The sequence below is a fragment of the Schistocerca piceifrons genome, chromosome 5 (genome assembly GCF_021461385.2).
Source record: "Schistocerca piceifrons isolate TAMUIC-IGC-003096 chromosome 5, iqSchPice1.1, whole genome shotgun sequence".
In the NCBI taxonomy this organism is placed as follows: Eukaryota; Metazoa; Arthropoda; class Insecta; order Orthoptera; family Acrididae; genus Schistocerca; species Schistocerca piceifrons.
Genome location: NC_060142.1, coordinates 712,086,488 through 712,111,446, shown reverse-complemented (window position 1 = coordinate 712,111,446; position 24,959 = coordinate 712,086,488). Strand labels below are relative to the sequence as shown.

The window sequence follows — 24,959 nt, the reverse complement described above, 5'->3', positions numbered from 1 at the left end:
GCGATCACGCCCGGGAAGTGGTAAAACATGACGTCATACCAGACAGTAGCGGCGAGTTAGTTTATACCGAACTTGTGCTCAAGTCAGACTGCAGTTGACGTGTTTATCTAAATGGATATGTTGTCCTTCAGAATGGAGTTAGATCTCGAGAAAATATCATCCTGAAGCTAGAATTTCAAAGTAACTCTTTATGTAGGGGAAGGTAACTGACAATAGTAATACATAATGTGTCTCAGATCTGTTAGGATTGTGGCTCTGAAAAACAAAAATTATGTATTATGTTCGAAAAATCAATGTATTTGTTCGTAGTACTTTCCCCCAGAATCAATAAGCAGCTAAAATCATTTTAAAAGTGTTTTGAAATAGTCATTATAGTTCTTTCTTGGAGCAACATTTAGTACTGCAATACAGTCTTCTTGGATATCGTTAATTGCAATTTCGTGAACAATCAAAAGGCGGCTGCGGCCACATCCAGCGAATACGGCGGGTGATCCAGGAGTGTGATCCATTTACTGGACAAAAACTCGTGCGCAGGCTTCGTCTTGTGGGCTGCTGCGGTGTTGTGGAGAAGCGACCGTGTACCTTCCTCTTGCTACTCGGATCGAATTCTTGCCCACAAACCCAAAATTTAACACAATACTTGATGTTACCTCGCAACTCCACCGCCATTTTCCGACGAGTGTCAGACACGTACTGTTTGTTACATTCGCGGCCAGGGTGGCTGCTTCTACACGGCTGCTCTTCGAACTTCAGGGTTCGTAAGTGGCATCTCGTCATGAGATAGCATTTCAGCTTGGAATTTCGCACAAGCAGTCCTAAAAGAACTGGGACACACTATGTGTATCGTATGACGTGAAACGGAGCGATCATGTATAATTCAGGTGGTAAAACAAATGGCTGGCTTCCATTCATTGTTACCATTCTGTGTAACTTGACTTAATTTACTAAAGACATTACATTTCTTCTGCTGAAGCGCTACACATTAATATCTCGTGGGACTAAGAGGATGGTCAGTCCGAATATCCACTGTTTACTTGTCTGGAACAAGAATGTAACAGAAATGCTGAAAAATTATAACCGGCAAATACCTGAAGAAAGATGTTTATGAACCCGAACAGAAACGTTCAAGGACAAACAGAAGAGCTACTTTAGAATCCTGAGCAGATAGCATGATTGTCTATGGGCAACCACTGTGCGTTGAGGGATGCCTCTGGGCATCCGGATTAGGTTTCCAGTGATTTCTTCAAATCTCTTTAGGTGATTACTGTGACCTTTCCTTTGAAACGACACGGTGGAGTTCTTTCCGTAACCTTCTCTGATTCGAGCTTTCTTCCTCCTTTCGTTACGCCCTTGGCAGCGCCTAACTTCAGTTGATAAATAAAAAATGGATGCTCAGGGGCAGTTCGCCTGCAATTCAGCATCTTGGAGAGGATCCTTGTCGAAAGTCTTTTTGTCGATCGATACACACGGAAGGTAGAAGGAGCAGTCTCATGGGGACCTATCTTGGTTTTCAGTACTTTGTGAACAGAAAGATGCTTGATTCCACATACCTGTCCGTGCCTAGGTTTGTTATTGGATACAGTGTGCTGGCGGTTATATGAGCCTCGCTGCTAGTAAATAAGACTTCTTCCATAAAATCGCTGCATTTGTATTGCTAACTTCCACCATGTTTTTAATTCTGTTTCTCTGGTTATTTGGTCCAATCCCCAAGTCTTCTTGTCGATGACACACATGCTATTACTGTCAAGTCATTAGTTTTTCAATTCCTGTACCACGTCATGTATCTCTTAATGTCTTATTCAATAATATTTTATCCGCATACCTGTTACATGCAGCATCCTCGGATATAAGTGTCACATGTTTCACTCTCTGTCTGTCCATTTTTTCTCCCTGTGTACCCTTGCAGAACTAAATTATTCGTGGATGCTTTATTACATCCTATGCAAAACTTGTATTTGCTTTTGTATCGGTTTTCCGTTGATGACTTTCCTGATTTGTTTTTCCTTGTACGTCTTCTTCTTGTACCTCACGTTAGCAGCAATTCTATACTCCCACGGCAAGAAAGTGTGTATGTGCTGATAACCATAGAGATGAAGTCATTTAATATGCAAGTGACTCATTTAAATGTGATATGATTCATGCTACTGCTGTAGAGATTGTGTAGGTTTCAGCGCACAGCGCAAGTTAACAGGAAAAGTGGTAAAGGCACTGCTACCACAAGAGGTCTTTCTGGAAACAACTTGTTAATCATTTGTCGACTGACGTTGTAGTATATCTGTTAGAACTCCAGGCCGCCTACCGGGACACCAGAAACGTCGGTCTGTGGTGAACGAGTGTGGCACGGCAGAAAAAATGCGTCAAAAATTCCGCTAGAAGTTAGCGAATCGAAGAGGACATGACCATACCAGAAGGGACTTTCACAAGGCCAGAATCAAGTGACACCTAAGGGAAGAAATTTCGTATGGTAAATTGCTTTTGAGAAAATTCATGTGCTATAAAGAAAATCTAGCAGTCAGTAAAGTCAAGCCCAACTGGTTCAAGAACGCATCTCTCACGATTTAATGTTAGTAAACTAGACGAGAGTACTACAGAACTCCTAGCCGCAGTTCAGTACTGTTGGAGTCGAGGATGAGTGGAGACGCTTCGCTACCGGCTGCTGGCTTCGTACGGCGCCCTACCTGTCGTCTGCCACTGCCGCCCGGTCTACACTAGACCGCTGGTGGCGTCGCGGGTCATTCACAGTGAAGGCACAACATTCACCGTATCTGGTTGAGGGTGCACGGGAGACGGCCAGCCCAGAACTAAATCGTACAATGTAGGATTTCACGGCTGGTGTTTGTGATATCGCTGACATTTTATTTATGGGTATAAGGTCGTGGCCCATAATGCTCTGCCTAACGTTTCGTCTTCCTCTACTGGAGACATCATCAAATGCTTTGATTATTCAGGAAAGCTGTTGCAGACTCAAAACAAGTTCATGGAGCCGAACTGTTTATATGTATCCATGAAACCGTCGGTCCGTGACGTCATCAGACTACTGCCTAATATCGCGGAGTCGTACCGATGTATGTTGTGGAACTAGTAGAGTAAAAGTGTTGGCGTTGTTTGTTTTATTTAGCACTAGGCCAGTTTCAATCCTTTTTGTTTTCTGTTGAAATTATTTTTGTGCTTGTGAATTTGTATGGCCTCTCTGCACGATCTAGAGTAGTAATCAATAGGTCTTGCTGATACCACAGTGTCAGAGAAACAAATTTGGTGGCCTCCCGGTCCTAGCGCTCGATCTGCTACTAGTGATTGATCTGTCCTGTTCAGGCGACAATACTGATTTGTATCAACGGGCACGTGATCGTAGCACGAGTATCGCAGACAAAACACAACATTTCGGCATGCAACATTTCAAATGCTTCCAGGCCTTCATCTCTGATGTATACTCCATACACATTTTATTTCCACAGAATGTTATTGTTGTTGTCTTCAGTCCTGAGACTGGTTTGATGCAGCTCTCCATGCTACTCTATCCTGTGCAAGCTTCTTCATCTCCCAGTACTTACTGCAACCTACATCCTTCTGAATCTGCTTAGTGTATTCATCTCTTGGTCTCTTTCTACGATTTTTACCCTCCACGCTGCCCTCCAATGCTAAATTTGTGATCCCTTGATGCCTCAGAACATGTCCTACCAACCGGTCCCTTCTTCTTGTCAAGTTGTGCCACGAACTCCTCTTCTCCACAATTCTATTCAATGCCTCCTCATTAGTTATGTGATCTACCCATCTAATCTTCAGCATTCTTCTGTAGCACCACATTTCGAAAGCTTCTATTCTCTTCTTGTCCAAACTAGTTATCGTCCATGTTTCACTTCCATACATGGCTACACTCCACACAAATACTTTCAGAAACGACTTCCTGACACTTAAATCTATACTCGATGTTAACAAATTTCTCCTCTTCAGAAACGCCTTCCTTGCCATTGCCAGTCTACATTTTATATCCTCTCTACTTCGACCATCATCAGTTGTTTTGCTCCCCAAATAGCAAAACTCCTTTACTGCTTTAAGCTTCCACAGAATACTAATCCCAAACAATGAAGTTTCGAAACCCAATTAGTATTTGACAACAGACGAGTTATTTTAATCCTGTAATACATATGTGCTCTACTTGTGAACACTACCCTGGGGAACTGCGTAAAACAATTATCAAAATAATTCAAATAACTATCCCAATGTCGGAAATTCATGTTCTGTTGCTGTGGAATTGTTGTTAACAATCTGTTGAATAGGGAAATCAGATTTCGCACGATAGTTTACATACATTCTGCCAGGGCATAAAGACGATATATATATATATATATATATATATATATATATATATATATATATTTATTTCAGACCTAGCTGTTGTCTTTCTGGTTTCTTCTTGGTACCAACACAACAGCTTCCTGCTGTAGCAGTATTCTCGTTTGAGATGCTTTGCGGATTTCAGGTCGCGTTATGACCTGATTGGCTAACTTCTGTGGTTAATCACCCGCAAACGGCACAGTACATCAAATTTTTTCCTCAACAATTATTTTTCAGCACAACCGCCTCCCCTCTCCTCCGCAGCACCCTTACAAGCTTTTGAGACTGTTTCGGACCACTTTCAATATTCCCTTAAGAAACCTGTCATAAATTATCCATCAAAATTTAAGAAAAATAATGAGGTCCATATCTGCAACAAAAGATGGAAAAATAACCGATGCTAACCCATTATTAAACCTGTCAGTGGCTCAGAAAGGATTTCCACAAGATCTTTGATCATTTGCCCAGTAACATTGAGAGGCACCCACATGCCTTGCTCATACTGTGGCATCAAGCAGTCAGACCTGCAAGATGAGTGGTCTGCCAAGCGAGTGGATTCATTCTTATTTATCGAGTAACATGAACTCTAGTACTCACACTTAAGTTACAAGTTATCCTCCTATATGATTAATACGCAACGGAAACACGCATCTGACTATCAGTAATTTACAGAACTCTGACCGTATACCACGCACTGGCAATACCACATTTTCTTTCTTTTTTTTTATTTAACGGCTTTTGTCAACACGTGGCCACCGCACTGAATATGAATGGCGCACACATTATAAATTCGGGACGTTATGACAACATACAATTCGAAGGAAAAGTCCACCAATCTTTTTCTTTTCACTATCTTATTTATTCCGATAAATTCTCTAACCTAAACACACAAATTCTATAACCTACAACAATAACACATGAGAAATTCCGCCCAGTGGGCATGGCTTTACATTGGTGAATCTCTATATTATGGTCACGTAATTATTTAACGCTACAGTGCACTTTCTGGATAGGATGGTGGATCTTTTATTATTTCTCACACTTCGACTCTCACAATCATCATCACAAAACTATCCTCCAGACCGAGCAGTACAGAAGGAACAAGCATAACCCACTAATCTTTTGCAACTACCTTGCTACTCTCCCATGCTAACCACACATACCCAAATTACATGACATACACCACACTACAATATGAAATACTACACAGAGAATACTCACAACATTATCACTTTCAGCTTTCCCACTTCAATTAATATTTATCCCAGTTTCACACGACACTGCCCCACTTCGTAATTCTACTTTCCTACTATGAACTCTGGAGATATATGCACGTCTTCCTGTGCAATGCAAGCTAAGTGGCGGTGCTGGATAGACGGTCGACTCACCTTGCTTCTCTCTCAGAGTTTGAATCTAGCGTCACACGGAATCATATCACGCAAAGTAATATTAAGAACGTATTCATCACACACGTGAGTCCTCAACTGATACCATGGACGAGTACTTCTCTTTATCTTTTGTCTCATACACAGTTTGAGACTCACACAGTACTCACGACGTGGAAGTACTCGTCTCTAATATCAAGTCCTGCACACGCCATTTCTTAAATATTTCATCATACGGTACACACGCTATTTCTTAAATATTTCAACTTATTGTACACACGCTAGTAATTCAGCTTAACTTAAGCACACAGAGGTATTTCAACTTATTGCTACACGTGGTTTCATTGTGACCGTTGGTCACTTCCGAAGATTACTACAATCCCATTAATATTACCTGCCTGACATTTAATTCTCCCCACAAAAGCTCCTGAAATAGAGAAATTATTATTTCAAACTACTCTTAAATATTCCACATGCATACCATGTCTCCACTCTATTGTCATTACGGAGCACAACTAAAACAGGTCTTAACAGCACAAGATCCAGCGGCAGAGTGCTGAAACATGGCCGTTCTTGAGGTCCTTCCGCACTTCTGCTGAAGTGGGGGAGCACCTTGCTACTCTATTGGTCAGCCACATTTCAGGCGCTCAAAGCTCAGGTAAATTTCATCTCCTTGGTCCCACCAAAGGTGGCCAAAGGATCGTCTCAAAGATGATCATATATTCACATTCACTATCTGCGGTTAGCAGACGACCATACATTCATTCATTTCAGAGATCTCACCAAACTGGATGTAGGGATTTACTTTGTGGGAGTGCACATGTGATCAATTAAATAAATAAATTGTCATTCTTTCCCACACTGGTATCCGGCTTCGCTGTATTAATTGAAATTGAGTTATTTTACAAAAAAAATGTGTTGTTCTGACAAGAATAATGAAGTATGTTGTACCTATTTTCAATGTCGGGCGGTACTGTACCCTTTCACTACCGGCTACCCATGCAGACAAAAATGGCACGGTACTATCCTTGCAATGCGAGGGAAGTTCCGAAATTTTTTTTAAGAAAGCTGTATTAGAACAAACGTAGCAAGTCATAAAAATAACCAGGAGGAGACCTTAGCCCCTGGTGACCTCAAATAGACGACCAAATGCTGTTACTTTACCAAATTATTGACACAGTTGTTGCATTATTGTACTCTCCGCAATCTGGAGTAACGTACACATGCAAATTTACAATAATCCACATGACAAATAAAACATTACATCATACAAATAAAAAATAATGTTGAGGTAAAAATTGGCTTAGTTACCGGGATCTCCGTTATTTTTAGGAGTAATCCAAACTTCAATAATTCTAAAACAAATAAAAAATACTAATTGTACTCATGAAATTTTAAATAGCTCACCGTCCAAACACAGAGCAAGTAATCTGACATTCATAAATTGCGGGGTAAAACCCTTTACACAGCAAAGTCTAAATACAAAACAAAATCAACAAAAGAAAAACATTGCGTACACTAGTTACATGTAGAATGTCAGGCTCCATACCATTACTCTAAAATATGCATCAAACCTACAGAGAAATAAAACTGAGAAGAAAAACATCGAAATATACCACAAGTTACATACTGGTTACGTAATATAGTTCGTCTAAGACATCATGTCATACCTCATTAACTATCATCACCTAAGCAATTGCCGCCACTACTCGGCTGTGGGTTTAACCTTATCCTTGTCCACCAGTACAAATACCCGCTGCTGAGCCAGTCTGTCCATCAACTTTGATCAATACACGCAGTAAATAGTTTGGCAATAAGTGCTTGAATCTACCAGTAGCTCTCGTATCTTACTCTACTGCTCATTTCTCTGTTGTTACACATTTAGACGACAAGAACTTGCATTTCGACTAGCCTTCGTTACACTTTAATGTGAAATATCACCACTGTGATAAAGAAAATAAATGGCTTCAGTCAATACACCAACAAGATCATTACTGTCCACGACATCAAAATGCTTCAGTTAATTCCGATATTTGTTGTGCAATGCAAACTATTGTCCCCTGTGACAACCTTACTGACCAATGCAACAAGAGCCGCTACGTTAGTATTACGCCACTGGCTAATAATTAAAGCATCATTGTACCAAATATTCTAATAAACATGCTACGTGAACTTGATAACCCAGAACAAACAAAAAACAAACACTAACTATTCTAAACACAAATGTTAATGAAATACAATTACACTTGCTGTCCCTTCAGGAATGAAACATATTAAAAAAATGTACGCAATTACAAGTACAAATACATTATTCTCTATCTTGCGAGTCACACGGAATCATTTCATTCTGTGATTTTCTTGGGGCCAAAAAAGTTGCTGACAGGTTCCCCAGAAACCCTGTCTCGGTGTCAAAGCTCTCCCATGGTTACCCGGACGAAAGTCTTTAAGTTACTCAAATCGGCATTTTGAACACGCACTGAACAGTAAACTGTATCTCACATTAACCACAAATGTCATAGTCACTTTCAGCGTACCATCCACACGAATCTGGTCGTCCAGAAATGGCCCTACAACTACTATTACTCACAGTTCTGTCCTTTCAGTTCATGGTGTAATTAAAAGTCGTAAGTTCCAACAAACAGCACTTATTCCCGCATCAATTCAAGAAATGTCTCCTACTACAGACCCAAATGTCAATGTCCCACTCTAGTTTCTTGCGTTCATACAATAATTAGTCACCATACGACAACTGTCCTCTTTAAGGATACCAAGCGTCCCACATGCAATTCACAAAGCACACTTAACCAGTCACTGCCAAAGGTTTATGGATCCCACCGTTCAGTGGTCAAGACAAAACAAAACAACAAAATCTTTTCCACCACTCACAACGTGGGAACACCAGTCCTTCACTTTCCACCTTATGGAGACATACGAGCAGTCATCTTGTTTCACGGCTCCAAAGTCCAGTACTAGTTAATAGTTGCTGGTAAAAAATGCCCACCGGCCTCTGCCGCGCGTCATTCATTCTGCCGTCGCTCCGCCGTTGAGCAGAAGAAACCACCCGCTGTTGCCTCCGCGTTATACTTTCCCCAGTCATAAGGGTGGCGGAACTTATGAATAGCCAGTGGTACGTGCGTGCGCCCCAGGCCGTTGACCTGCTGTAGTGGGCGCGTGGAGTGTACCCCGACTGGCAGTGGAGTGGGGAGTACCGCGGCTTTGTCACCTCTCCCATGGCGACATCTGCTTCGCCCCGCTAGCGGTATGGGCATTACGACACCCAATCAGTCAGACCCTTCCGTGCATCTCGCAACATTACAGACAAAAGGATATTCTTACAGTATTTAAATACTCATTGATTACATGTATGATCTATTAGATACATTGGTAATAAAAGAATCTTTGTTCTAAGAAACATAAAATTATACATCCTAGTTTTCTACACATACAACATCAACATTTATCTCTTTTCTATACACAGCCCACACTTGTGCTATTGATTGTACCTGTCGTCCCTCATTCAAAACATGAAAGTGTTAAAAAAAAGGAATAAGAAACAATCTATACAGCTCATAATTACAATATCAAATAGTAGACTACTTTAACATCCTATCACACGAAAAGTATTAGAAACTGTTGATCCTAAAACTACAATATACAACGCACCTTTGTGCTTGTGACAGACTGAAATTAATATCTCTTTATATATTTTACCTTTTTATTATATATAACAACATTTCTAGGACATGTATGAACCATCCACATGATGTAAGATCCCGACCTGCCATCGAGGTTCATCCAAATCAAACAATGACACAATAATGTTTTAGTTACGGATCGGTAGCATCCCCTTTACAGGAGTGTGCGCATTGATCACGCTAATCTACGACTCTCACTCACCAGACATCACATTTTCCTTCTCATTCAATCCATTAATACACTAACAGAATAGGTCTAGAAGTCAGCTAACCTTAACACCACCACACTCACGACAACATACCATACCTTTGCTCCCTTATACTCAACCACATAACACATGAAGCTGTTTCGGAGATAGCTTTCCAGTCTCCGAATTCGTCCTTTCACTCTGGCACCTCTCTCCATCGGCTTACCTCTGCATTCACTTTACCGATTATTCATCCTGCTAAATATCAACTTAGAATTGCGACATTTCATCTAAGAAAAAAAAATACACAAATTATTCATCCTGCAAAATAACTGTACACATTCTTGGTACCGTTTTGATTAGTTATACTGGTACCAGGCTTCAACAACAACAACAACAAAAATTATTTTTTTTATATAGCAAATGTTATGATAAGAATTAGATTTACCCTTATATTATATCTTACGTCAGTATTCCACAACGTTCACCATCTGGATCTCATACTCCCTTTATGTCGCTTCACGTTGTGCAGTTGTCCTCATCTCTTCATTCGTATTTCGGCTCCCCGTCCGTCGATTATTCCATCATTTTCTGGTCTTCCTTTGCCATTCGCATCAATCTCGATTGCAGCATACACAGGCCTCTCTGTAACATACCTCTAAGACATCTCCACATTATTAGTTCTACTCACCTTTATTTACCACTGTTTCATCACGTCGAATCTCTCTTTATTAATCACACTGCTTCACGTCGCTTCTCTCCTTAAATATCACCTTTATCCCCAATTATTTATCACGTCGCTTCTCTCTCCATCTACCATCTTTATCCACTCACTAATTGTCACGTCGTTTCTGCTTGATCCTTATTCATATGACAAAAAATACGTACATACACCACTCTGTCGACTCCTGTTCATGACTCATTCGACCAGTCTATTCCGTCATACTTCCTGACATCCCGCCTGAAAATTCTTATGTTCGATTTGCCCCTGCACAACGTTACACACCACAAATAAATACACTGACTATCTACCATAACTTGCCTACTTTCGATCTACCCTTAACTTTTCCATAATTTGATGTTAGAAATGTGACGAAGCCCACACGATTGTTTTCCCTTGATCGTCTCAATTGTGACAATGATTGTCCTGTCGTGAACGCAATGACTGCCTATCTTCTCTTCGCCCATCATTTTGATTTTCCCTTCTTCTTCCATCTCTGTCCCATTTTCTATTTTCCCGGTTTGACGGTCGATATTCCCATGAATTCTGCCCCCTATTTCCTCGCCATCTTCCATTCGCGTCATTCCTCTGATTCCATGCTCTCCTGTCATTCTGATAGTTTCTGCCGTTCCTAACCTCGACTCTGTCTGACCTATGAGTCGTGTCTCCGTTCACGATGTTGCTCTCATTACCCAGTTCCTGTAACAAGTGCTGAAATGACGCAGAATCGTCTAAGCCTCTGCCTGCTATCGCTATATCTCTGCGCAGTCTCACTGGCAACTTCGTTATACAGATCCTAATGAGCTCCCCAGGTTCGTATGGCACATCCAAATATCTATTTCGTCTCAGCATTTCCTGATAGCAGTCTCTTATACTACCGTCGTTACAATTTGGCATCATCAATATGCTTTGCTTAACATGGTCCTGCTTACTTTTCGGCCAGAAGTCATTTAAAAACTTGTCACAAAATATTTTGTAGCTACTACAGTCTTTAATAGCTTCCTGCATTTTTGCTCTAGCCTCATCCCTCAAATGGTTACACACAAACTTCATTTTGAGGAGCGGTCCCCACGATGCAGGTAATGAATCTTGAAATTGAGACAGCCACAGATATGGATGTTGGTAGTTATCAGGATCCGGAAAACAAGTGAACTTTTGTACCGACACGAAGTGCCTCCTACATTCTTCTTCCGCATTTATGTTTTCTGACATTGGGCTGTACCCAGTTGGGTTTGCCACCTGTTTTAGCCGACACAACTGTTCTTCTAACTCTCTCAGTTCGTCTTCCTCTTTCTGCCTATTTTCTTTTTTTGAATTGATCTCACTCTCCCTCTGCAATCTACCTGGTGGTGTGTCACCTCCGCTACTGTATGCTAATTGCAACTGTGCTAGTTCTTCCCTATGTTTCCTATTTATTTCTAATTGTGCCTCTTTAAACTGTAATAGTGATTGTATTTCTTTCAGCTCGGCATAAACCTCTCGCTGCATACTGTCAGAGCCTGTCTCGCCTCTTATACTGACCTTTTCTACATCTGCACTAATTGTATTCATTCTGACCACTACCTCTGCAACTTCATCCCTGTATTTATTTAGCGCCACTTCCTGCCAGGTGACTTGAGCTTCCACGCTGTCTAATGTCCCTTGTTTATCTGCAAGTAAGTCCTCCACTACCTCTCTGATTCGCTCATCTGGCAACACGTCCCTACGTTCTGTGAAATCCCTCTCTATTGCAATTATTCGTACCTCCAAATTATTGGCTTTTTCTTTCACGGCGTCACATACTTGCTTCAACGCACCCAGATTCTTCTCCCCCTCGTCTAACCGATTACTAACTGCGAACAGACGCTCATTGATAACTGAGAGTAGCTTCCTCATTGCCTCTTTATTTCCCTTATCCATTGCTTCCAATCTTTCCTTATTATTTTTATCCATCGCTTCCAATCTTTCCTTATTATCTCTATCCATCCTCTGTAAAAACTGCAGTAGCACATTGTCATTTGCTACTTTCGGTGCGCTCACATTGTTCGCCTGAGAAACTGCCGCTTCGCTAAGGGTAGCTGCACTTTCACTGCATACTTGACCTAGTCCCGGCTCGCCCGCGTCGTCAGGAAAAGCCCGCGTTTGTGGACAAAGCCCGCCGCTCAAAGGATCACCTAGCCGCAGTCCACTGAACAGTTCAGCCCCTTCCGAGTGTTTGCCGTTCCCGCTCATTAGCCCATGGTCGACAGCTACTTCCTGCCGCACTGCTACGTTCACCCCAGAATCACTGTTCTCCAGGGTGACTACACTTTTCAACTCCAACCTAGTTACTACGGACAGTATGCAAAAAAAATTATGCAACTATCTTCCAGCCTTGGATGATATAGCAATTAATTACATAAACAAATAAAAGATCCTCACCAATCCAGAAAGAAATTGCAAACAAAAAAAATTTTACTTCTTAGCGCTATCACAATATATTCCATCAAAAAATTTAAAAAATCTAAACAGCAAACTCTAACAGCAAAATATCCTGGCAGAATATCCTGGCAAAATATCCTGGCAGGGTTGAAATTACGAGAGGGACCCACATGCCTTGCTCATACTGTGGCATCAAGCAGTCAGGCCTGCAAGATGACTGGTCTGCCAAGCGAGTGGATTCATTCTTATTTATCGAGTAACATGAACTCTAGTACTCACACTTAAGTTACAAGTTATCCTCCTATATGATTAATACACAACGGAAACATGCATCTGACTATCAGTAATTCACAGAACTCTGACTGTACACTACGCACTGGCAATACCACATTTTCTTCCTTTGTTTTTTATTTAACGGCTTTTGTCAACACGTGGCCACCGCACTGAATATGAATGGCGCACACATTATAAATTCGGGACGTTATGACAACATACAATTCGAAGGAAAAGTCCACCAATCTTTTTCTTTTCACTATCTTATTTATTCCGATAAATTCTCTAACCTAAACACACAAATTCTATAACCTACAACAATAACACATGAGAAATTCCGCCCAGTGGGCATGGCTGTACATTGGTGAATCTCTATATTATGCTCTCGTAATTATTTAACGCCACAGTGCACTTTCTGGATGGGATGGTGGATCCTTTATTATTTCTCACACTTCGACTCTCACAATCATCATCACGAAACTATCCTCCAGACCGAGCAGTACAGAAGGAACAAGCATAACCCACTAATCATTTGCAACTACCTTGCTACTCTCCCATGCAAACCACACATACTCAAATTACATGACATACACCACACTACAATATGAAATACTACACAGAGAATAGTCACAACATTATCACTTTCAGCTTTCCCACTTCAATTAATATTTATCCCAGTTTCACACGACACTGCCCCACTTCGTAATTCTACTTTCCTACTATGAACTCTGGAGATATATGCACGTCTTCCTGTGCAATGCAAGCCAAGTGGCGTTGCTGGATAGACGGTCGACTCACCTTGCTTCTCTCTCAGAGTTTGAATCTAGCGTCACACGGAATCATATCACGCAAAGTAATATTAAGAACGTATTCATCACACACTCGAGTCCTCAACTGATACCATGGACGAGTACTTCTCTTTATCTTTTGTCTCATACACAGTTTGAGACTCACACAGTACTCACCACGTGGAAGTACTCGTCTCTTATTTCAAGTCCTGCACACGCCATTTCTTAAATATTTCAACTTATGGTACACACGCTATTTCTTAAATATTTCAACTTATTGTACACACGCTAGTAATTCAGCTTAACTTAAGCACACGGAGGTATTTCAACTTAATGCTACATGTGGTCTCATTGTGACCGTTGGTCACTTCCGAAGATTACTACAATCGCATTAATATTACCTGCCTGACATTTAATTCTCCCCACAAAAGCTCCTGAAATAGAGAAATTATTATTTCAAACTACTCTTAAATATTCCACCTATTTTCAATGTCGGGCGGTACTGTACCCTTTCAACATAAAATGTCTGCTGCCTGACAGTTATGAAAGCAAATTTTAAATCTAATCTAATATTAATTCTGCTCGACAGCCCCTTCTGTTATATACTGGTTTTAAATGTAGTTCCACTACTGTACACTTATCGTGTATACTGGCTTGTTTCACGTCATTTAGATAAAATGATCATTGAAATGATACATGTAACATGTAACTGATTAACTGAGTAACTAACGGCATTCCTACTTTGTGCCATTCAGCATATCTCCATGTCGATCCATCTTACCACGCCGATTGCATACACTGAGGTGACAAATGTCATAGGATAGCAATATCTGCATCTACAGATGACGGCAGTATCGCGTACACAAGGTATAAAAGAGCAGTGCGTTGGCGGAGCTGTCACCTGTACTCGGGTGATTTGTGTGAAAAGCTTCCCGACCTGATTATGGCCGCACGACGGGAGTTAAAAGTCTTTGAATGTGGAGTGGTAGTAAGATCTAGGCCAACTGGACATTCCCCGGAAATCGTTACGGATTCTATACTGTGCCTAGAATACCAAATTTCAGGCATCACGCTGTAGCTGATGGCCTTCGCTAGACCACTGAGAGCAGGCTCGTTTGCATAGGATTGTGACTGGTGACAGACAACCAACACTGTGTGAAACAACCACAGAAATCAATGTGAGACGTACGACGAACCTATCGGTTAGAACAATGTGGCGAAATCTGTCGTTCAATGGCTGTAGCAGCAGAAGAGGGACGCGAGTGAGTCTGCTAACAGCACGTCATCGCCTGCAGCGCCTCTCCTTGGCTTCTGACCACATCGGTTGGACCCCAGATGACTGTAAGACTTTGACCTAGTCAGATGAGACCCAATTTCAGGTAGAGTTCGAGTGTGGTTGGCTCAAATGGCTCTGAGCACTATGGGACTCAACATCTTAGGTCATAAGTCCCCTAGAACTTAGAACTACTTAAAACTAACTAACCTAAGGACATCACACACATCCGTGCCCGAGGCAGGATTCGAACCTGCGACCGTAGCAGTCCCGCGGTTCCGGACTGCAGCGCCAGAACCCCACGGCCACCGCGGCCGGCTCGAGTGTGGTGCAGACCCCACGAAGCCTTGGATCCAAGACGTCAACAAGGCACTATGCAAGATGGTGGTCGCTGCATAATGGTGTGGGCAGTGTTTACATGGAATTGATTTGGTCCTCTGTTCGATCTGAACCGATTGTTAACGGGAAATGGTTATGTTCGGCTACTTGGAGACCATTTGCAGCCATTCGTGAACTTATTGTCCCAAAAGACGACGCAATTTTTATGGATGCCGATGTACCTTGTCACTCGGCCACAGTTGTCCACGTTTGATTTGAGGAACATTCTGGGCAATTCGAGGGAATGATTTGGCCATCCATATCGTCCGACGTGAATCTCGTCGAACATTTATGGGACATGGCGGAGAGGTCACACACACTCCTGCACCGGCAACACTTTTGCAATTACGGACGGCTATAGAGGCAGCACGACGCAGTATTTTTACAAAAAGACTTCCAGTGACTCGTTAAACTCATCCCACGTCGAGTTGCTGCTCTACTCCGGCCAAAAGGAGGTCCGACACGATTTTAGGAGCTATCCCACGATTTTTGTCACCTCAGCGTACAACCGACTGGCACTTCCACTACACGTTACTGCCATAAATTACGTGAGGGGTGCTGGGTCAGATGACCGCCTGGGTCTTCTACACAATCTGTAGCGCTTCAGAGCGTCCAGTGTGCTCTACTAAGTTGGGGAAAAATTTGGTGTGGTGAGCGTAATGTACAGCTGACTTGAGTTATGATGACAACCCTCCATATGACCACTGTGATGTGTGAGCGGATTCCGAGCTGAGCGCGCGCGCGGCGGCGGCGGCGGCGGCGTCCCCGTATGACAACGCCTGTGACCGGGCGCGGCCGCCCTGCCCCCCTCCTGTTGCAGTCGGACCTGACGTGCCGCAACACGGAGTCGACCGTGGGCGCCATCTACACGCGCACCAACTTCGTCACGCTCAAGTACGTGACCGACGGCTGGGGCACTGACTCCAACGGCTTCCGGCTCGTCATCACCGCCTTCAAGGACAAAAGTAATGCTCAGCTCAGCTCGGCGCCTAGCGCCCGCCTCCGTATGTACAGCTCGCACTCTCCACTTCTTTCAGTGTAGCCGTACTGCTGCTGCGCTTTCTGTTTGCATCTGCCCACGTTTTGTGATTGCTGCTCTGCGACACAACCTCTTCCTAATATCCAATGCAGATGACATGCAAGGAACTTTATTTTGTCCGACGAAATATGCAGAATACTGCTTGATATTGAGTGTTTCGTTGACCAATATTTGGACTGTGTACTCTCTAGTCACTTTATATGAGGGTCACATAAATGAAAACCGAACAACCGCCACAAAGGGACCGTGAAATCGTTCCATTAAAAGTAATCGCCACACACGTTGAGACATTTATCCCACCGGGAGACGAGATGATCCATTCCTTGTTGGTAGAACGCGGCAGGCCGCTGATGGTTCCACACGACTCACGCTTCCCCGTACCACTGAAATCAATGTCCACACATGTCTTTCTTCAGGTCACCAAAGGTGTGAAAATGACGCGGTGAAAGATCGGGGCTGTACGGAGGGTGTTGCAGTGTTTCGCAGCCAAATCGCTGAAGCGCGGCCTTTGTCTGATTTGCAGTTGGGACAGGTATCATCGAGCAACAGAATTATTTCGGCCGACAACCTTCTTGGGCATCCTGAATTTGTGGCACGGTAAAGTTTCTGTAAAGTGTCTTCGTAGTGCTGCACACTGACTGTGGTGTCAAGCTCGAGGAACTCGACGAGCGGACGGCTCCTGCAGTCGAAGAAGAAGGTCATCGTGACCTTAGCAGAACTTGTGTGAACAGCTGCAGGAATGACCATCTTGCTGCGCGATAATGCCTGCCCCCATATTGCCAGTCGGACGAAGGCTACGGTTCAACGATTTGGCCCGGAAGCATTTCATCATCCTGCGTACAGCCACTGTGTGGTTGTCACAGCTTTGGCGACCTCAAGAAAGGCATCCATGAACGTCGGTTTCAGTCAGACGAGGAAGTGGAAAAGTGGGTACAGTTGTGAATCCGTCAGCCGTCAACTGCGTTCTATGAAACAGGAATTGATCGTCTCGTATCCCAGTGACATAAATGTCTTTAATGTGTGTGATGGTTACTTTTTAATGGAAACATTCTGTGGTCCCATTCTGGCATACGTTTGGTTTTAATTTGACTGCCTCTTATAGTTTATTCTGAAAATGAAGCCTGCTCGAATTAGTTAGTCATTAATTACTTGAAACGCTGCAGTTAATGTGCATGTGTAACAAATCATCTTGCAGGTAAATGTGATTGAAGGATACCTCTGACAGTGCAACTAACATCCACTGACAGCTAAGATTAGCCGCCTCAGCAAAGAATTTCATTATTCAGCAGAGTGTGCGCTGACTCTGAAACTTCCTGACAGATTAAAACTGTATGCCGAACCGCTACTTGAACCTAGGACCTCCGCCATTTCGCAGTAAGGTGCTCTACCGACTAAGCTGTCGAAGCAACACTCACTACCCAGCCTCACAGCTTTACTTAGAGCAGCACGTCTTCCTCTAACTTCCAAATTTCACAGATGTTCTACTACATGCCATCTGGAACTAACACCCCTAGAAGAAAGGATGTGCCGGAGGACACCATGAGGCTCGGAAGGTATGAGAAGCTGTAAGCGAGGAAGCAAAGCTGAAACTGGGAGTTAACAAGGTGCAAGAACTTCGGGTTTCTGTAGATGTCTAATTGATTGGCTCCAGAAAAAACATGAGAATTCTTTGCATTTATAAATTTAATTTTTAGAGCAAAATGAGTCATAAAGTATTTCAGAAGAAGGAGAAATTACAATACCATTTGTAAGTGAAAGAATCAGGGTTTATTATTTTATTACTTTTTGAGTTCAGAAATGCATTTTTCCCTTGCCATTCAGCTTTCAGTTAAGAAGATTCTGAAATTAAAGAAGGAATAAAAATTAACAGTTGATTAAAAGTACTTGCCTGAACCAAAGAAACAGTTAAGTCAATTAATTTCTTCCCAGGAGAATTATTATATTTTAACAAGCAAGGTAAAAGAAAGATACCTTGTCTTTTAACGAGAATCATATGTAAAATACTGTCACAAAACCAATAAAATAAGATAGCTCAGTAGGTGGAGAACTTGCCCGCGAAAGGCACAGGTCATAGTTCTGAGTCTCGGCCGAGGGTACAGTTTTAATCTCCCAGAAGATTCAAGAACTGTACGGGGTTGGCAGTTGAACAGATTTCTGGTGTTCTGTTCGTACGGCAACAGATAGTGTTTGCTCGGCTTGAGCAGTGCGCTTGCGTTTTCGATGTCAGGCGTATGTCGTAGATGCTGCTTCCAAAAATAAATAACACATTCCTGGCTGACCTCGAAAACTTAAATGTCCAGCAGTATTCTTGAAATCTTATAAATTGGTCGATGAGCTAGGAAAGTATCATGATTCAAAACTATGTTTTAATTCTTACCTACAGTTTTATTTGTTGATGGCGACAGTGGAATAAAAAATTAATTAACAGAGCACTACAGTCGTGTAATGTCAAACATTCAACCAATCAGCTGAAAACAACAGGTTGTCATGGAAATGCTTGAGGAGTGCTTAAGTAGTGTAATATGGGGAAGTAACCGGCCGAGTATATTGTTTTAAATGTAAGAATGTGCATTAAATCTATAAACAGATTTACTCCGAAATACAACGAAATAAGAGGTCCTTTAACAGGCACTATGGAAGACGTACGTAATACGACCTTAATACTTGAATTCACAACATCTCAAAACTAGCGCTGCTGTATGTTGGCGAGATGTGATCATTACGAGAGCAACATACGAAAAGAATATAAACACTCAATATGATGATAACACGTACCACGTGCGCGATTTTTAGAAAGAAAATTTGTCCGCGAACCGAAGGGAAAGGTGGCAACCTGAATAGGGAAACGTATAGCCGTCAACGGCTTTCGTATATAGGACGTCAGACTTCTGCAACGTTCTTTTTCTTGCCAAAGGACAGAAAAATGAGTTTTGAGCTGACATCAGCTTATTCCCCATTAACAGTTTCATTAGTTTCAACTAAAATTTTCGGGTGGAAAATGAAGAAGAAAGCGATGGATTGTTCTGTAACATCTCGGTTATGTAATTCTATGTACAAGAATGAAAACATACTGTGTGGATTCTCTACTGGTATTTCTCCACTTTTTAAATAGTCTTATGACAATCGTCACATGTCATCTATCATAAAGGCAAATATGTAAATAGAAACTACAGATACTGAAATAGAAGCACTTTGTCAAGTCTTGGAAAATCCGACTCAGCTAAGTACAATGATTACAATGATAAACACATGGAAAACAAACAACTTTGATGACCCAGTCTGCACGAGGGAAATTGCTTAAACGTGACATTTCCTTTCTTTGCTCGACAAAATATGGTCAGCTAAAATTTCATCCGTGTTATAATGAAGGGCTAAAGAAACTGGCATAGGCAAGCGTGTTCAAACACAGAGATATGTAAACAGGCAGAATACGGCACTGCGGGCGGCAACGCCTATATAAGACAAGTGTCTGGCGCAGTTGTTCGATCGGTTACTGCTGCTACAGTGGCATATTATCAAGATTTAAGTGAGTCCGAAGTGGTTTTGTAATCGGCGCACGAGCGATAGGACACAGCATCTTCGAGGTAGCGACGAAGTGGGGATTTTCCCGTACGGCCATTTCACGAATGTACGGCCATTTCACGAAAGATCCTGCAAGAACGGAACCAACGGTGACTGAAGAGAATCGTCCAACATGACAGAAATGCAACCCTTCTTCAAATTGTTGCGGATTTCAATACTGGGCCATCAACAAGTGTCAGTGTCATAACCGATATGGGATTTCGGAGCCGAAGACCCACTCGTGTACCCTTGATGTCTGCACGACACAGAGCTTTACACCTCACCTGGGCCCGTCGTCACTGGCATTGGACCTTTGATGACTGGAAACGTGTTGCCTGGTCGGACGAGTCTCGTTTCAAATTGTATCTAACGGATGGACGTGTACCTCATGAATCCATGGTCCCTGCATGTCTGCAGGGGTTGTTCAAGCTGGTAGAGGCTCTGCAGTGGTGTGGGGCGTGACCAGTTGGAGTGGTATTGGACCCCTGATACGTCTAAATACGACTCTGACAGGTGACACGTACGTACGCATCCTGTCTGGTCTCCTGCATGCATTCATGTCCATTTAGTATTCAGACGGACTTGGTCAATAGTAACAGGACAATGTGACACCCCACACGTCCTGAATTGCTACAGGGTTTCTCCAGGAACACTCTTCTGGGTTTAAGTACTTCCGCTGGTCACCAAACTCCCCGAGACATGAACATTATTGAATACATCTGGGATGCCTTGCAACATGCTGTTCAGAAGAGATCTCCACCCACTCGTACTCCTACAGATTCATGGGCAGCCCAGAAGGATTCATGATGTCAGTTCCCTCCAGCACTACTTCAGGCATTAGTCGAGGCCATGCCATGTCGTGTTGTGGCACTTATGGGTGCTCGCGGGGGCCCAACACGATACCAGGCAGGTTTACCAGTTTCTTTGGCTCTTCAGTGTATTAGATTGCTGATATGGAAATTCACTGGCCTTTTCTGAAGTGCTGTAATTTTCTTATTACGCGAAGTCCGTTTTTGCTATCGAATAAAAGCTTTCAAATATTTTATTTTGGTTTATTTTTAAGCGTTTTCAGTGGCATACTGAAAACGAAAATTAAAGGAGAAAATAAGTAAAATAAACAATCAGATGTGTAAACACAGTTATGAAAGCCTTGGTGGCATGCGTTAGCCTCCGATTACACTGTAGTCGCGTTATGCGACTCTACTTTATTTTCTTTTTAACTCTTGCTAATTTGACTTAGCTTTTTGTCAAGATCAATGTCGCTGCACTCCTAAACGGAACATCAGTTGTGTAGAGTTTATGTTTCTCTATTGTGTTTGCAGGGAATGTGTAACGAAAATGTTTCTGTTATCACAGCGTATATGCAAAGCGGCTAGTCTTCGCAGACAGCAAAATTAAACTCAGATTTTTACTCACTATTAGCACGTAACACACGCACTGACTCCTTGTGATTAATGCTGTGAGTTTTTCGCCCCTTTGCACTTAATAGTGTGTGAATGTTAACACCTGGCTTCCCTATGTGTTCAAGTAGAATCTAGATCGAAGCCCAGATTTCACGAAGCTGTTTGCCACACTTATTTGACATATTTAAATAAAAATTTTCTGCACGTTTTACCTTCTCGTATATGATATAACTAGTAACGTTTCGTCTGCTTTTACAAGCAGCCCTTCATCAGGATGAGTACTTGTGTCTCGAGGTTGCTCCTTTTTATTTATTATTTGAAAGTGGCTGGTGGTTCTGGAATATTACGGATCGAATGATTGCATTAAGGGGGAAATATATCAGATGCATAAAACCGGGTATAATTTACGTTAATGTTTGTTGTTTGCAATTGTGCAATCCGGCGGAAGCTACTTACGGTGGCACCTGAGACGCACTGGTTTTCTGCACCGGATGCATCCAATGTCTGCTCAAAAGCATGCGGACACCCTATTTAATGCAGATTTGTCCACTAGATGTCACAAGAGACGGACCTGCCAGTACGGAAGGAAGCGTGGAGTATTGTGTTGTCATTAGGAAAGCAACAACTACGGAATGTATCGGTCAGGAGAGCTCAGTGATTTCGAAAGTGGAATCGGCCGTGGCTGTCACCTGAGTACCATATCGATCAGGGACAGTTCGTCCCACGTAAAGCTGCTTACGTCGCCTGCTGGTGATGCGACTGTGAAGTGGAAACGCGTAGAAACGACCACAGCTTGATCAAGACCAGGCAGGCCTCACCTACTGAAGCGCAGGGACCGTCGGACATTGCGGACAGTGGTTGCACATAATCGTATGAAGTCAGCAGAAGGAATCACCTGTGAGTTCCAAAGTGCTACCAGTAGTCCCGCTAGTACGACGATTCAGCGTGAGTAATTAAAAAGAGAGGGATCAGTGGTCGCGCAGCTCCACGTAAGACACCCATTTCTGCAGTCAGTGTTACGCGACGCTTGGGGTGATCTAAAGAGCATCGCCACTGGACAGCGAGTGACTGGAAACGAGTGATTTGGAGTGGTGATACTTCACGGCGTAACATCCAGCAATCCGATGAAAGTGTTTGGGGGGTGGCGAGTGCCTCTGCTACGTTGCCTGCCATCGTGTGCGGTACCAATAGTGAAGTACGGATGAAGTGGTTTTACAGTGCGTGAATGTTTGTCGTAATTGTAGTGTGCCCGTCTTATTGCGCTTAAGAAAATGCTAAATGCGGAAGGAAATGTACACATTTTACAACACTGTGTGTTGTGTACAGCAGCAATGGTGTGTAGGCAATAATCTTCCTGGTGCGGACTGGTCTGCCCTGACTCCCGATCTGAACGCCTTTGGTTTGAATTAGAGTGTTGACATCGATCCAGGTCTCAGCGCCTCTGGTCTTGGCTCTTGAGGAAGAATGGGCTGCCATTCCTCCACGGTCATTCATACCCCTCATTAGAAGCGTCCCCAGCAGAATTCAAGCCGTCATAAAGGCGAAGGTTGGACACACCTCACACTAATGTGCAGTAACAGGCGTCCGGATACTTCTGATCAGGTAGTGCGCGGTATGACCACGTCCGGCACAGCCTGGCCACCATTTCCTTCAAGTGAAAACGAAAGTATTGTGAATACGCGGACGGCATGGCAATGGGTTCGCCTTTTGCATTAATAGCGACAGATCTACTCAAGGAATCAGTCGGAAAGATGGCACTGCCCACCTCCTTCATGCGCCCTAAGTGCTGATTCCGGCATGTAAACAAGACCTTCGGCATTAAACAACATAGAGAAAAATAACTTTGCAATTTCCAACAGCACCCAAACCAACATGAGAAAAAACAGTTAAGAGTGGAAATCGATGTCTACAGGTTATGTGACGGGATACCTGAACACTGAGCTGCTTCATCGATGGATGGGCTGTGCTACAGACGGAGACAGCTGTTTCATCAAATAGCCTCCCCTATCACCAGATCTCACTCCGTGTGACATTATTCTGTCCGGACACATTAAAGATCTCGTGTGTGCACCGGCTCTACCACATGATGTAGCAGAGCTCCGGGAGAGAACACGGGAAGCGACTGCCACAGTCGATGATGCCATGCTGGGACGGGTACGGTAAGATTTCTGTTACCGTATTCACGTCTGTCGGGTCACTCATGGTTCGCATATCGAATGTTTGTTAAAAAAGAAAAACAACCGGGGTTTCTCTTCAAAATGCAATATGTAAGACATCTGCACAATGTTTAGTTCTTGTGCAGTAAATAATTGAAAATGTTCGCGGACTTTATGTACACCCTGTGTTCACAGCAGTAGGAGCTGATATCCTTTATCCTTCACTCTTGATCCGTTCACCCACCCACTAAATAAGATGTCAGGAGTATCAGCCATTTTCAAATAATAAAATTTGTCGCTATCTTCAGTCCGAAGACTAGTGTGATGCAGCTCTCCATCCCACTCTATCCTGGGCAAGCCTCTTCATCTGAGTAACTACTGCAACCACATGCTTCTGAATCTGGCTCCTGCTTTCATCTCTTCGTCTCGCTCCACAATTTTTACCTTCCCACTGCCACACTGCCCTTAATATAAAATTTGTGATTCCTTGACAGCGGTGAAAGTTTCCTATCAACCTATCCCTTCCTTTAGCGAGGTTGTGCCACAAATTCCTTTTCTTTCCAATTATATTCATTACCTACTCATTAGCTACGTGATCTACCCATGTAATCCACAAAATTTTTCTAAAGCATCACATTTCAGAAGCTTCTGTTCTCTTCTTGTCTGTACAGCTTATCGTCACGGTTCAGGTCAGTACAAGCCTAAACTCCATAAAAATGCCACCAGGAAACTTCCTAACACCTAAATTTATGTTCAATGTTAATAAATTTTTCTTCTTCATATAAACTTTTCTTGCCACGGCCATTATACCTGTATCCTCTGTACTTCGCCCATCATAACTTATTTTGCTGCCCAAACAGCAAATCTCAGCTATTAATTCAGTGTTTCATTTCCTAATCTTATTGCCTCAGTATCTCCGGATTTAATTCGACTCCATTCCATTACTCTTGTTTTGCTTTTGTTAATGTTCAACTTATATCCCTCTTTCAATATACTGTCCATTTTGTCAAGCTGTCCTTAGAAGTTCATTGCTGTCTCTGACAGAGTTGCAATGTCTTCGACAAACCGCAAAGTTTTTATTTCTTCTCGCAGAACAAATTCAATTTCATAGTTTCTCCTTCCTTTCTCTTTTCCTACTTAGCATACATACTGAGAAACATTAGGGACCAGCTACAAATCTGTCTCCCCCCTTTTCAGTCACTGCTTCCTTTCACGCCCACTAGCCTTTATAACTGGTCTCTAGTTTCTGTACAAGTTGTAAATAGCCTTTCATTCTCGGTGTTTTATTCTTGCTACCTTCAGTAATTTACAGTTTTTGTTTCAGTCAGCATTGTCAAAAGACTTCTCTAAGTCTACAAATGCTA

General features: G+C 42.6%; 1 protein-coding gene across 1 annotated transcript in view; it reads left to right on the top strand.

Moving 5' to 3' along the window:
• LOC124799216 overlaps positions 1-24,959 on the top strand; it is a 346,089-nt gene that overhangs the window by 238,975 nt on the left and 82,155 nt on the right. The window contains exon 3 of the mRNA XM_047262752.1: positions 16,257-16,401. Coding sequence (XP_047118708.1) covers positions 16,257-16,401 — 145 coding nt within the window. The remainder of the gene's footprint in view (positions 1-16,256; positions 16,402-24,959) is intronic.